At 36.1% G+C, this 12,340-nt stretch overlaps 2 protein-coding genes across 4 annotated transcripts in view; one reads left to right on the plus strand and one right to left on the minus strand.

Annotated features, from left to right (window-relative positions):
- Window positions 1-6,191: 6,191 nt before the first annotated feature.
- On the minus strand, window positions 6,192-8,929 carry LOC106884308 (zinc finger protein 850). The gene has a single exon (XM_014935622.2). It carries the CDS (start codon window positions 8,927-8,929, stop codon window positions 7,142-7,144), a length of 1,788 nt encoding a protein of 595 aa, XP_014791108.1. The 3' UTR covers window positions 6,192-7,141.
- LOC106884309 (FAD-linked sulfhydryl oxidase ALR) overlaps window positions 8,498-12,340 on the plus strand; it is a 14,039-nt gene continuing 10,196 nt past the window's right edge. The window contains exon 1 of one of the 3 annotated variants that reach the window (XM_014935629.2): window positions 8,498-8,522. The gene's annotated coding sequence lies outside the window, so the exon portion shown is untranslated. Of the gene's footprint in view, window positions 8,523-9,105; window positions 9,225-11,269; window positions 11,473-12,340 lie in introns of those variants that run through there. The other 2 variants (XM_014935625.2, XM_014935630.2) reach the window with 2 other exon arrangements.

Below are 12,340 nucleotides of genomic sequence, written 5' to 3' on the forward strand. Positions count from 1 at the left end.
CACCAGATCGTTTCAAGGCCGTCAAGCGAGAATTCCAGCACATGCTTGACCTCGGAATCATCCGCCCGTCCAGCAGCAACTGGTCCTCGCCAATACACTGCGTTCCAAAGAAGTCATCAACCGATTGGCGAGTTTGCGGTGATTATCGATCACTAAATAACTGCACTGTACCTGATGCATATCCTGTCCCACATCTACAGGACTTTTCTAGCTCGCTGCATGGAGATAGACCTTTTGTGCGAGCTTACAATCAAATCCCTGTAGAACCTGCAGATATTCCGAAGACAGCAGTCACGACAACATTCGGAATGTTTGAATTCTTGCGTATGCCTTTCGGTTTACGCAACGCAGCACAGACGTTCCAACGTTTTATAGATACAGTTACCAGAGGTTTTCCTTTCGTCTATGCATACATAGACGACGTACTCGTAGCCAGTAGCTCAGACGAAGAGCATGATCAACACCAGCATCTGCTATTCCAACGCCTGCGCGAATGTGGTATTGTTATCAACCCCAGCAAGTATTCGTTCGGAGTTGCGTCCCTTCATTTTCTCGAGCACATCGTTCGATAATGATGACATTCGCCCACTTCCCGAGAAAGTCAATGCCATCGTGGATTTTCCACCACCCACATCTCTCCGCAAATTGCGGGAATTTCTTGGCTTGGTGAATTTCTACCGCAGATTTTTACCCCACTGTGCAGAGACAGCCCAACCGCTCATAGATTGTCTTTATAGACACACGATTGTCTTCATCCAGAAAATTACGAATTCTCTCAACCAGCTCAGATGTTTTGACGTCTTTTTCCTTCCTACACTTATCTTTCACCTCCTCTCTGTCGTCCTTGAACCTCTTGTACCGGTAAAAAAGGTTGATTCATAAGCAGTCTGGACCTTTACACAAGTTTCTGCTGCATTCTCCCCAATTTAACACAAAACCTTATTGCATAGTGAGCTTCCAAACGTCCCGGCTGCATTCTGCAAATTAGTCAGCAGTGTTTAGTAAGGTGTGTTCGAAGTGTTGTTACAGCTGTTACCTTTAATTTGGAATAACAAAAGCTGACGGGTCATCTTATTAGATGTACAGTAATGATATACTAAAATTACAATAATCTAGGACGTTTATAATTGCCTCTCCTAAAAAGTATCAAAAATTTTGGAATGCACCTCGTAGTTGACAGTTTTTTTTATTATTTCAGTATCCTAATCGGCAGTGAGGTGGTTGTTCCACATAATCATCGTCATCATTTTACGTTTGCTTTTTTATGTTGGCATGGATGAACAGATCTCAAAACAACTCTCCATACAACATTGACATCATCCTCTGAGACATACAGAAAGAGGAAAAACAACTAATTTTGTTGTATATACATATCCTATTGTGTGTACTGTGCATTTGAACGCACCACCAGTACTACAGAAGTTGTGAAGTAAAGGGTACTCTTTACCTTGTTTAAACTTACTACCCTCCTAATTGAGAAACATGTGACATGGTTTGCCAAGTTAATATGTGGAAAGCTTAGTTGTCTGAGTTAAGACAGAGTGAAAATATTCAGACAATTATTATTTTCATGTGGGTTTCTCTCTTTCTGAAAGGTAGACTGTTTGATGTTTACATACAAAGTGTGATATTGCATGGTAACGAGAGTTAAACACTAAATTTGGAAAATATGCAAAGGTTGTAAAGGATTGCAGCAAGTATGTTCTGGTATGCATGAATGCCAGAGTATCTCTGCTAATTAGCATATAAATGGCAAACTAGTACAATGTTTTCAGTTACCTTAAATCAAATACATTCCTTTTTATAAAATATTTTTATGTACTTCTTTATCTTAGCATTCATCATTATCTGGTAATTGTTATTTGCTTTGAGAGTGGAGAACACCACTCCGACTTGTTACAGACAATCTCTAATTATTTGCTAACTTTAAGGACCCCGATTATTATAAATGAATAGTCAGTCCTAAATTTCTTCCCTGGAAGCCTCTCATTCATATAGTGGAAAGCAACATAGCTCAATAAAACAGATAATTACAACTTAGACATTGGTTTTTAAAGGAAATAAATTTGAACCATAGACAAAAAGAAAACAGTTCTCCAACTCTCCTCAACCAATTAACCCATTATTTATCTCAAGAAAATCTCAACGGTACTTTATTTACAAAGAATTTAAAGTGAAACTTACAGATTTGACTGACCCTATATTCAGCTTCCCACTTTTACACTCTTGATAAAGCTAGAGCATCATCCCTTAATAAAGCAATCCAGTCAAAGTGAATGTCATTGTGGGCTAAAGCATTTTTCTGCTGGTACTTGATAACACTGCAATGTCAAGAAAGAAAACTTGCAGAATTAATACGAGGGTCCACTGAAAGGTTCAGAGACTGGCCAAGATACTTCGATTGAATGTGACCAAATAAGTTTTATTTTTCAATATAGTCCTCCTTGCAGTCCACACATTTCTTCCATCAGTGTTGCAGTGCTTGGATCCCATTGGTGAAGAAGCTTTCATCCTGTTAATCTAAAAAGTCATCAACAGCAGATAAGACATCACCATCACTACAATATTGCTTCCCAGCCAAGTGTTTTTTCATGTTTGGGAACTGGTAATAGTCAGACAGAGCCAAATCAAAAGAATAAGGAGGGTGATTAACCAGTTAAAACCACAGTCACACATAGCAACCATTGAAACCAATGACATGTGATCCTTTTCAAGATAGTCAATAAGCACAATGCTTTTTGCATCTCCAAAAACTGAAACCGCCACCTTCTCTGCAGATGGAATGATCTTGGCCTTTTTGGAGCAGGTGAGGAGTGTTTCTACTGTATGGATTGCTTCTGGATCAAAGTGATGAACTCAACACTTGTCCTGGGTTAGAAAACATTCAAAGAAACCAGCTGGATCCACCTCAAACAATGTCAGATTTTTCCCCGTGATGTGATCAGTCTAGTGCACTTTCATCAGGTGTGAGAAGACATGACACCTACAAAGCAGAAACCCTCACCATGCCAAGTTCATTGTGCAGAATATTCTCAACTCTCTCATGGGATATTTTAATAGCATTGTCTATTTGGTTTATAGTCAATTGCCTGTCATCCTTCATCATGTGGTGAACACAATCAATATTCTTCTCAGTGGTAGCAGTTGCAGGACATCCAGACCTTGGATCATGTTCAAGACTCTCCATTCCCCTCCTACATTCAGCTGCCAACTTTTACACTCTTGATAAAGCTAGAGCATCATCCCTTAATAAAGCAATCCGGTCATCATGAATGTCATTGTGGGCTAAAGCATTTTTCTATTGGTACTTGATAACACTGCAATGCCAAATTTTGTCCATTTTCAAGAGAAGTTACTAATAATTACTTTTGAAGTCTTCTTTGAGCATCATTTTAACTGGAGAGAAATAATACTGTTATTAATAAGAAGAGTCGAAATTAATGCATGCAAAATTTCACAGTTCTAGCACCACTCCATAGTCAGTCTACGAACATTTCAGCCCACCCTCATAATGAGACAAGAAAGCAATAGAGCTACACAAATATAACCTACAACTTCAAGAATGTTTCATAGTCCCAAAACTTTCCGGAGATGAACTAAATTAATAAGTAAATGTCTCAAAATCTACGAAAATGTACTACAAAGAAATTCAGAAAGAATGTTTTAAAAAAATGCAAAACTTATGACATTAGCACAAATTACTGTGAAAACTTTCAGTAGAGCTTTTTTATTCATTAAAACAAAATGAAATCTATTTAAAATATATATGATCATAGTAACATAGAATACATGTATATCTATAGATTTTAGAATATTAGAAACTGAAAAAATATGTTAAAGCATAAGATAAATCATGCTTATACTTTTGGAGTCCAACTATATTAATTTCAAGATTTTTAACATCTATGATGAGGACATAATCTTCTCAAATACTGACAAAAATTATCTTTATAGAAACTGTGATCTCTTGCCACTTTTTGCTGTTATTTATAAGGTTGTGGTCTTTTAAAAAAGAAATGAAAGATGTATAGAACCCCAATAGTGTTAAAGAATTCATAAATTTTCACAAGAGTCTCAGCCATTGTGACAATGTAGAGATTGAAGTGATATTGAAAATACATTTAGTGATTATCCATTGGTATTTTATGAAACTCTATTGCATTCAAAAAAGCTTCTAAGAATTATATAATGCTTCCCCTTTAATCTTACAAATAATAAGAATGTCATAGGTGCAGTTTGATAAATGGTTAAGAAGGTCACTTCACAACTGTGGGGTGCCAGATTCAATCCCACTGCTGGGCATCTTATGCAAACCTCATTTTCTATAGCCTCAGGCCTACCTATACCTTTTGGTGAAGGAAATTGGGTGGATTGTACAAAAAATGTATGGCCTTGTCACATACTGATTGTGCCCAAGAATTCCATTAAGGATACACATGTCTGTGGAATGCTCAGCTACTTATTCATAAATTTAGGTGCAAATAATTCAGTTGATTGAACAACTGAATCCTTATGATCAACCAATAGAGACTCGTTTTGTTACCTAAGTTTAAATATTCTCTCACAAATATTCTATTTACTTTTTTATACACATACACAGAGAAATTTGACATAACCTCCAAATGCAGTAAAAATTATCTTTTTCAAAGTGAAGTCAAAGAAATTAGGTGCTTTATAAATGAAGACACTATTTTATCTGGTTAAGAAATTCCATTAATAAAATCTGAAGCATTTATTTGATCTATTGATTGATATTACAAAATGATAGTGGAGATTTACTTCCATACATTGATATGGGGAATAGCATTGTCTACTATATGATAATATCAGGTGAGTGTTTTTGAAATTTCTTTCAATGGCTGTTTTTGAGGCAGAATATTCAACCAATAATGACATGTAATTGAACATTTGTTATGTTACATTGAACTAAATTAAGAAATCTTATTGTCATATTTACATAACTATAATCAATGTTTAAAACACTGAACTACTTGAAGGTTTAATTTGGAGTTTTAGTTTAGCAATAAAGACTCATAATAAACTTTTACCCGAGAATTATTTTTTATTGTTAGCTTGGTTTGGAAGGATCTGTGTCCATGGCCTTTGCAGATACTCTAACACTGGTGGGATTTATACAATTAATTTCTTCTTGAATAGCTGCAAGTTGACAGCTGCAGGGAAAACATAAACATGAAGGGAATTCTATAGGGCTAATATCATCAGGAAGAAGGAATGAGCACAGTGATTAATTCAAGGGTTGGGGTAACAATATACATTATATGAGGAACAGACAAGTGAGTTGAGAGTACCTGAATGGAAAAAGACAAGAAACCAGCCATCTTTGAAGAGCAGGGACCACTGTAGAAGATGCAGTGTAGAAAAGAAACAGCCAATTAGTCAAACAACTTTATTTTGGATGCTGTTCAAGATATTTGTATGTATAGCAGTACTATCTCAGTTTAGTACATTTAAGTAAATACAGCGGATCAAGACAGCAAATGAATTGGTAAAATATCAGCAGCATTCAAGCATATGTAAAAAATTTGGTGAAACAGAAAGATTTATGACTCAGTATTGTTTTTTAAATCCATTGTACTATCAACATTATTGTAAGGATTTAAAACATGGTATCTCTAAGTGGTTGCTAAATCTGCTAGAAATACCAGCTAAATTTCTCTCAAACCACACCCAGCTGTCTTTAAGAAAAAAAAAAGAAAGAAAAGAGGAATATGAATTATGTACTTCTAAATGTTCAAAAAAGCATCATATTTTAATGACTGGAATACTTGATCATAGGCCTATCAGAAATGACCTGGAGCTAATTAATAACAACCATGAACATGACACACCAGACTCCAAGAGAACATGAGATAAAGGTAATAAACAACTAAGATCTTTCACTTTCTGCCTACCAAACCTACTCAAAAGGGTTTGGTTGGTCCAGGGCTATAGTGTAAGGCACTTGCCCAAGGTGCCATGCAGCATGTGACCCCAAAACCACATGACTGGAAAGCAAACTTTTTAACCACATGTATCAAGATCTAGAATCTACAATGTTTAGGTTTAGATAAGTTGTAGATAGAAAGAAGTTTTATTAAACAATACCTTGTTATAAATTTTACATTTTTAATGGTGAATAAGTCTTCAAAAAAATTTATTTTGACAGTCCAGAAAATACCACTCAACAAATATTAAAGATACAAGATTTTAATTAAAATACATTTCTTATTTACATACCTGAAAATATTTTGCTACAAATTTTCTACTGATAAGATTTTACATAATTTCTCAGTAATTAGTTTTATATCTGTTCGACAAACCATCTCAATATCTTTCTCTTCTAAATATTTGCTTATGGCTTTTGAATGAAAATGACTTTCCATAAATTTCACATGTATAAGATTTGATCCCTGTAGTTTTCCTGTCAAGTTTAATGAGATTGCATCTGTATAAAAAAAAATTGTAATGATAAATAACAACAAATAAATCTTTCTCCAGTTTGTATTCACTCCACACTCAGCAAATTGGCAGAAACAGCATCTGATAAAATATCATTGTATTTTTCTAGGGTTTTCTACATTCTGAGTTCAAGTCCTGCTAAGACCAGGTTTGCCTTTCAACCTTTTAGGGTCAATATATATAGCAGACTGGAACAAGCATCAAATATGATGTGATGCTGTATTTTGTTATGCTCATTGCATAATGAAATGAAATTACATCATGACCTTCTTGGACATAAGACTCAATCCATCACCCAGTTTAATACTAGCACCTGGTCCTTGAGTACTTTTAGTATAATCCACTTTGTTATGAGTCTATTAGTCTCAGAGTCCATGAAAAGAGTCATAGTCCTTGTCCTTCCTACTGATAAAGCAATAAAAATATGCCAAATGATTCTCCACATATTTCATATAGTTTTTTTTTTTTTTACTAGTGTCTAATCATTTGGATTTTGTAAATATTTGAATAAAAATACTTATTATTTTAGTAGATATTTACAGAGACTCAAATAAACTCCCATTTTTAGAGAACATATGAAACCTGATGAAAATTCACATAGACCCATTTCTAACATATTTTATCACATTCTCTAATGTGTACCTGTTAGTAGGTGTTTAGATTTTCAAAAGGATTCCTCACATCAGTGAAAAGGCTTTCCCTCAGTGTGTATTCGTTCATGTCTTTTTAAGAGACTGTTAGTGATGAATGATTTTTCACATATTTCACAGCTATGGTGTTTGTCTCCTGTGTGTATTCGTTCATGTCTGTTTAAATCACTATTATTAACAAAAGATTTCCCACATATTTCACAACAGTATGGTTTTTCTCCAGTGTGTCTACGTTTGTGAACTAGAAGACTAGAACTAACAGAGAATGATTTATCGCATATATCACAGTGGTATGGTTTTTCTCCTGTATGTGCTCGTTTGTGAATTGTAAGATGAGAGTTTTCAACGAAAGATTTTCCACATATCTCACAGTGAAATGGGTTTTCTCCAGTATGTATCCTTTTGTGAACAACAAGACTCGAATTAACAGAGAATGATTTTCCACATATTTCACAGTGATAGGGTTTCTCTCCAGTGTGTGCTCGTTTGTGAATAATAACATTTGAATGTTTAATGAAAGACTTTCCACAGATATCACAGTGATATGGTTTTTCTCCAGTGTGTATTCTACTGTGTGTTGTTAAATTACTGTTGGAAACAAAAGATTTCCCACATATTTCACAACAATATGGTTTTTCTCCAGTATGACTTCGTATGTGGATCGTTAACCTAGAGTTTTCTATGAAAGATAGCCCACATATTTCACAATGAAACAGATTCTGACCAGTGTGTATTCTTTTATGTGTTGTTAAATTACTATTAGAAACAAAAGATTTTCCACATATTTCACAATGATAGGGTTTTTCCCCAGTGTGTATTCGTTTATGTCTTGTTAAATTACTGCTGAAGACAAAAGATTTTCCACAGATTTCACAGTAGTATGGTCTTTCCCCAGTGTGTATTCTTTTGTGTATTATTAAATTAGTATTTGAGACAAAATATTTTCCACAGATTTCACAATGATAAGCTTTTTCTCCAGTGTGCACTATTTTGTGTGTTTTTAAGTGATCGTTTGACGTAAAAGACTTCCCACATATTTCACAGTGAAATGGTTTTTCTCCAGTATGTATTCTTTTGTGAGTTGTTAGATTACCATTTGTGACAAATGATTTACCACATATCTCACAGCAAAATGGTTTTTCTCCAGTATGAATTCTGCTATGTGTTCTCAGCTGATTGTTGGAGACAAAGGATTTACCACATATTTCACAGCAATACGGTTTAGTGTGAATTCTTTGGTGGATAGCAAGCTTAGAACTTTTAATGAAAGATTTCCTGCATATTTCACAGTGAAACAGGTTTTCTCCTGTGTGTAACCTGTTATGAGATTTTAAGTGAGCATTAAAGACAAAAGATTTCCCACATATTTCACAGTGATATGGTTTTTCTCCAGTGTGTATCCTTTTATGGATGGTAAGTTGTGAATTTTTAAAGAATAATTTCCCACATACTTCACAATGAAACAGGCTTTCTCTAGAATGTATTCTCTGGTGTGCTTTTAACTGACCATTAGTAATAAAGGATTTCCCACATATTTCACAGTGATAAGCTTTTTCTCCAGTGTGTCTACGTACATGGACAACAAGATTCGAATTGTTACTAAAAGATTTACCACATGTCTCACAATGAAACGGTTTTTCTCCAGTGTGTATTATTTTGTGACTTGTTAAATTACTGTTAGAGATAAAAGATTTCCCACATATTGCACAATGAAATGGTTTTTCTCCTGTGTGACTACGCTTGTGAACAATAAAATGTGAATTTTTCGTGAAAGATTTTCCACATATTTGACAGTGAAACGGGTTTTGCCCAGTGTGCATTCTTTTGTCTTGTTAAAATACCGTTGAAGACAAAAGAATTTCCATATTTAAGTCGGATTTTTTTTCAATTGTGTATTTGTTCCTACGTGAAGACAAATGTTTTGAAAGTCTTTCTACAGAGAAGGACAACAATGTTCAGAAATATTCAGAATATTCAGAAATCTGTCAACGTAAAGGTCTCACAACTGCATATTCTTGTAAATGAGTCAGTATTAAAAACAGTAATGTTATTATCAAAGTGATTAACAACTTCCATATCAATTATCGAAAAATTATTGAAATTAGAGGAATGTCTGTGAGTATAAATCTATTATGGTTCAGTTCCTTGTTTCGGATATCATAAGCTTTATATTTATTTATACGCGTGTAAATTATTCTTTTTACTACAAGAATGTTTTTGATTGGATCCCCTTTTGTTCACAAAAAAAGACTTCTACGTTAAGAATGTGTTGGAATATGGTTGATGAGGATACACCAAAGGAATTGGTCCGAATAGAAACAAAAAAAAAAAGAGAGAGCAAAAACGAAAAACTGAGAAAAGTGATACGAGTTGAATGAAAAACAAATTCATGAAAAAAGTAAAATAAAATTTTAAAGAACTGAAACGGAGCCGATGAAATGTTTTGAGTTTCTGTTTATGCGCTGCTATGTATAAGCGCTGCAACATACATACCCGTGTGTGATTGCAGAGGTGTATACTATGTAATAACCAGATTTCAGGGTGTGTTATTGTCTTAAAGTAAAAAAAAAAAGAAGTCTCCACACTACAAGGCAAATTTCGATATTTCAATTTCCTTTAAACCCTTTTTTAGAGAGATTCATAAATAATAGTGTTAATATTGTTTTGTTATTATTATCTCTATTTGTGTTGTAATTCGCATGGGATTTCTAATTGACATTAAATCAGACTGCGCATGCGCAAACATTAAATCAAGTCGAATCGTCAAATAAAGTTTTAAATAATTTTTGGTATTTTTAACTAATATTTGGTTTATGTTATTTTCTTCTGCTAAATGTTAAAATGTTTAAAATTTTATTTGCTCGTCGTAGCGGCGCACTAGCAGAAACTCAATACATTTCATCATTGCATTTCACGTCTCAGCTTTAGTTTTTTGTATTCGACATGTGTGAATCAGACCGTCTTCGGATAAACGTTATAAAATTGCTGATATCTTTGACAGATTCCGTTTCGTTTGAATGGCACCGATGATATATACGTTAAAGGTTACTTTCAACTGTACTCAACCTATGGTAAATGAAAAAGCACCGCCTGGCAAAATAACTGTCATGAACAACGAGGGGGGGTTTATGAAATCGCTCGACCTACTACGTAGAGCAGCGAAACCCACCTCAAAATCACAGCCTTCAGTTTTTAAAAAAAAACAGTCGTTTTAGATATACAAAAAAAACGGATAGTCACGATTAGAATGTCATTGATGTTAGATAACTGAAATTCATGTGTAATTACAGACGGTATTCAACAACATTCAACAAGAGAATTCCGCAGTACTTTTAGGACAACCAAACACCTTCATGGGCATTACCTGACACCTCGGTAAGGCGGGCTACCAACGATGACAAGAACTTCACTGTTAGCGACCCAGCCCCTCCGAACATCTCAAACGAACATCACAGGCTGGAAGAAATGGTTCACTGATAAGTTCCGATACTTAAGGATTTTGTTCCATTCGGTTACGGAAGCAGTGGCTCTCCCATTTACAGCAGCATCCAGGATGTGGGAGGGAGCAAAGGAATCACAGACTGTGATGTCCCAGGTGAGACACCTACTTCTTACCCAGGGACAAAGGGTAAGACCGTCTGGTTTCTTCCCATCATTGAGCTCCGCATCTCCATTGCATTCAGAGTGGAAGCTGACATCTGTTGGAGACTGAGATGTCGCTGTGACAGGTCCCTCGACTCCACAAACCTCCATCGTTTGTCTTGCCGCCTAAATGCTGGTCGTTTTTTATTTCTTTACTGTCCACAAGGGGCTACACACAGAGGGGACAAACAAGGACAGACAAACGGATTAAGCCGATTATATCGACCTCAGTGCGTAACTGGTAATTATTTAATCGACCCCGAAAGGATAAAAGCAAAGTCGACCTCGGCGGAATTTGAACTCAGAACGTAGCGGCAGACGAAATACCGCTAAACATTTCGCCCGGCGTGCTAACGTTTCTTATTTCTTTATTGCCCACAAGGGGCTAAACATAGAGGGGACAAACAAGGACAAAGGGATTAAGTCGATTACATCGATCCCAGTGCGTAACTGGTACTTAATTTATGGACCCCGAAAGGATGAAAGTCAAAGTCGATCTCGGCGGAATTTGAACTCAGAACGTAACGGCAGACGAAATACCGCTAAGCACTTCGCCCGGCGTGCTAACGTTTCTGCCAGCTCGCCGCTGGTCGTTTCGCTCGTCACACTGAGCTAAACTTAATCATTAAGTAGGCCCTTGCTCTGGTTAATATCCTCGGTTCTGGAGTTGTCAGGATTATCAAGAAGTGATGGGAAGAAACCAGTTGGCCTTACCTAAGAGGTAGGTGTCTCATCTGTAACTCCTTTGCTCCCTTCCACATCCTGGATGCTGCTATAAATGGGAGGGTCACTACTTCCGAAGCCGAACGGAACGAAATCTTTAAGTATCGGGAATTATCATTGAACCATTTCTTCCAGCTAGTGACGTTTGGAGGGGCTGGGCCGCTAACAGTGAAGTTCTTGACATCGTTGGCGGCTCGCCTTATCGAAGCGTCAGGTGATGCCCGTGTGGGTGCTTGGTTGTTCCAACGCCTTAGCCTCGCCATCGCCTGTGGTAATGCAGCGAACGTGTTGGGTTAATTCAGTAGGTTCCGTTGAACCTTGTGGTGTGCAACCAGCTGGGGCACTTGGTGTTGAATTGACGGTTTTTTTTTTCTTTCTTTCTTCCTCTTCCTTTCTTTGCTCATTGTTTTTCTTTTACTTGTTTCAGTCATTTGACTGGAGCACCGCCTTTAGTCGAACAAATCGACCCCATGACTTATTCTTTGTAAGCTCAGTATAAATACTATCGGTCTCTTTGCCGAACCGCTAAGTTACAGGGACATAAACACACCAACATCGGTTGTCAAGCGATGGTGGGGGACTACCACAGACACACAAACATACACACACACACACACACATATATATATATATATATATATACACGACGGGCTTCTTTCCGTTACTGTCTACCAAATCCACTAACAAAGCTTTGGTCGGCCTGAGGCTATAGTAGAAGACACTTGCCCAAGGTGCTACTTACCACACACCCACTCATTTTTTCTTTGGGTTTTTTTGTTTGTTTGTTTTTTCATTTTAATGTGGTTTTGTACTTTATATGAAACACATACATACATGTTGTTATATAGGCAATAAAATAATTAATG

This window comes from Octopus bimaculoides, chromosome 2 (assembly GCF_001194135.2).
Source record: "Octopus bimaculoides isolate UCB-OBI-ISO-001 chromosome 2, ASM119413v2, whole genome shotgun sequence".
Classification (NCBI taxonomy): domain Eukaryota; kingdom Metazoa; phylum Mollusca; class Cephalopoda; order Octopoda; family Octopodidae; genus Octopus; species Octopus bimaculoides.

Excerpts from the sequence above, each read along its gene's own strand:
- LOC106884308 (XM_014935622.2), bottom strand. The coding sequence starts at position 8,929 with ATGCACACTGGGCAAAACCCGTTTCACTGTCAAATATGTGGAAAATCT.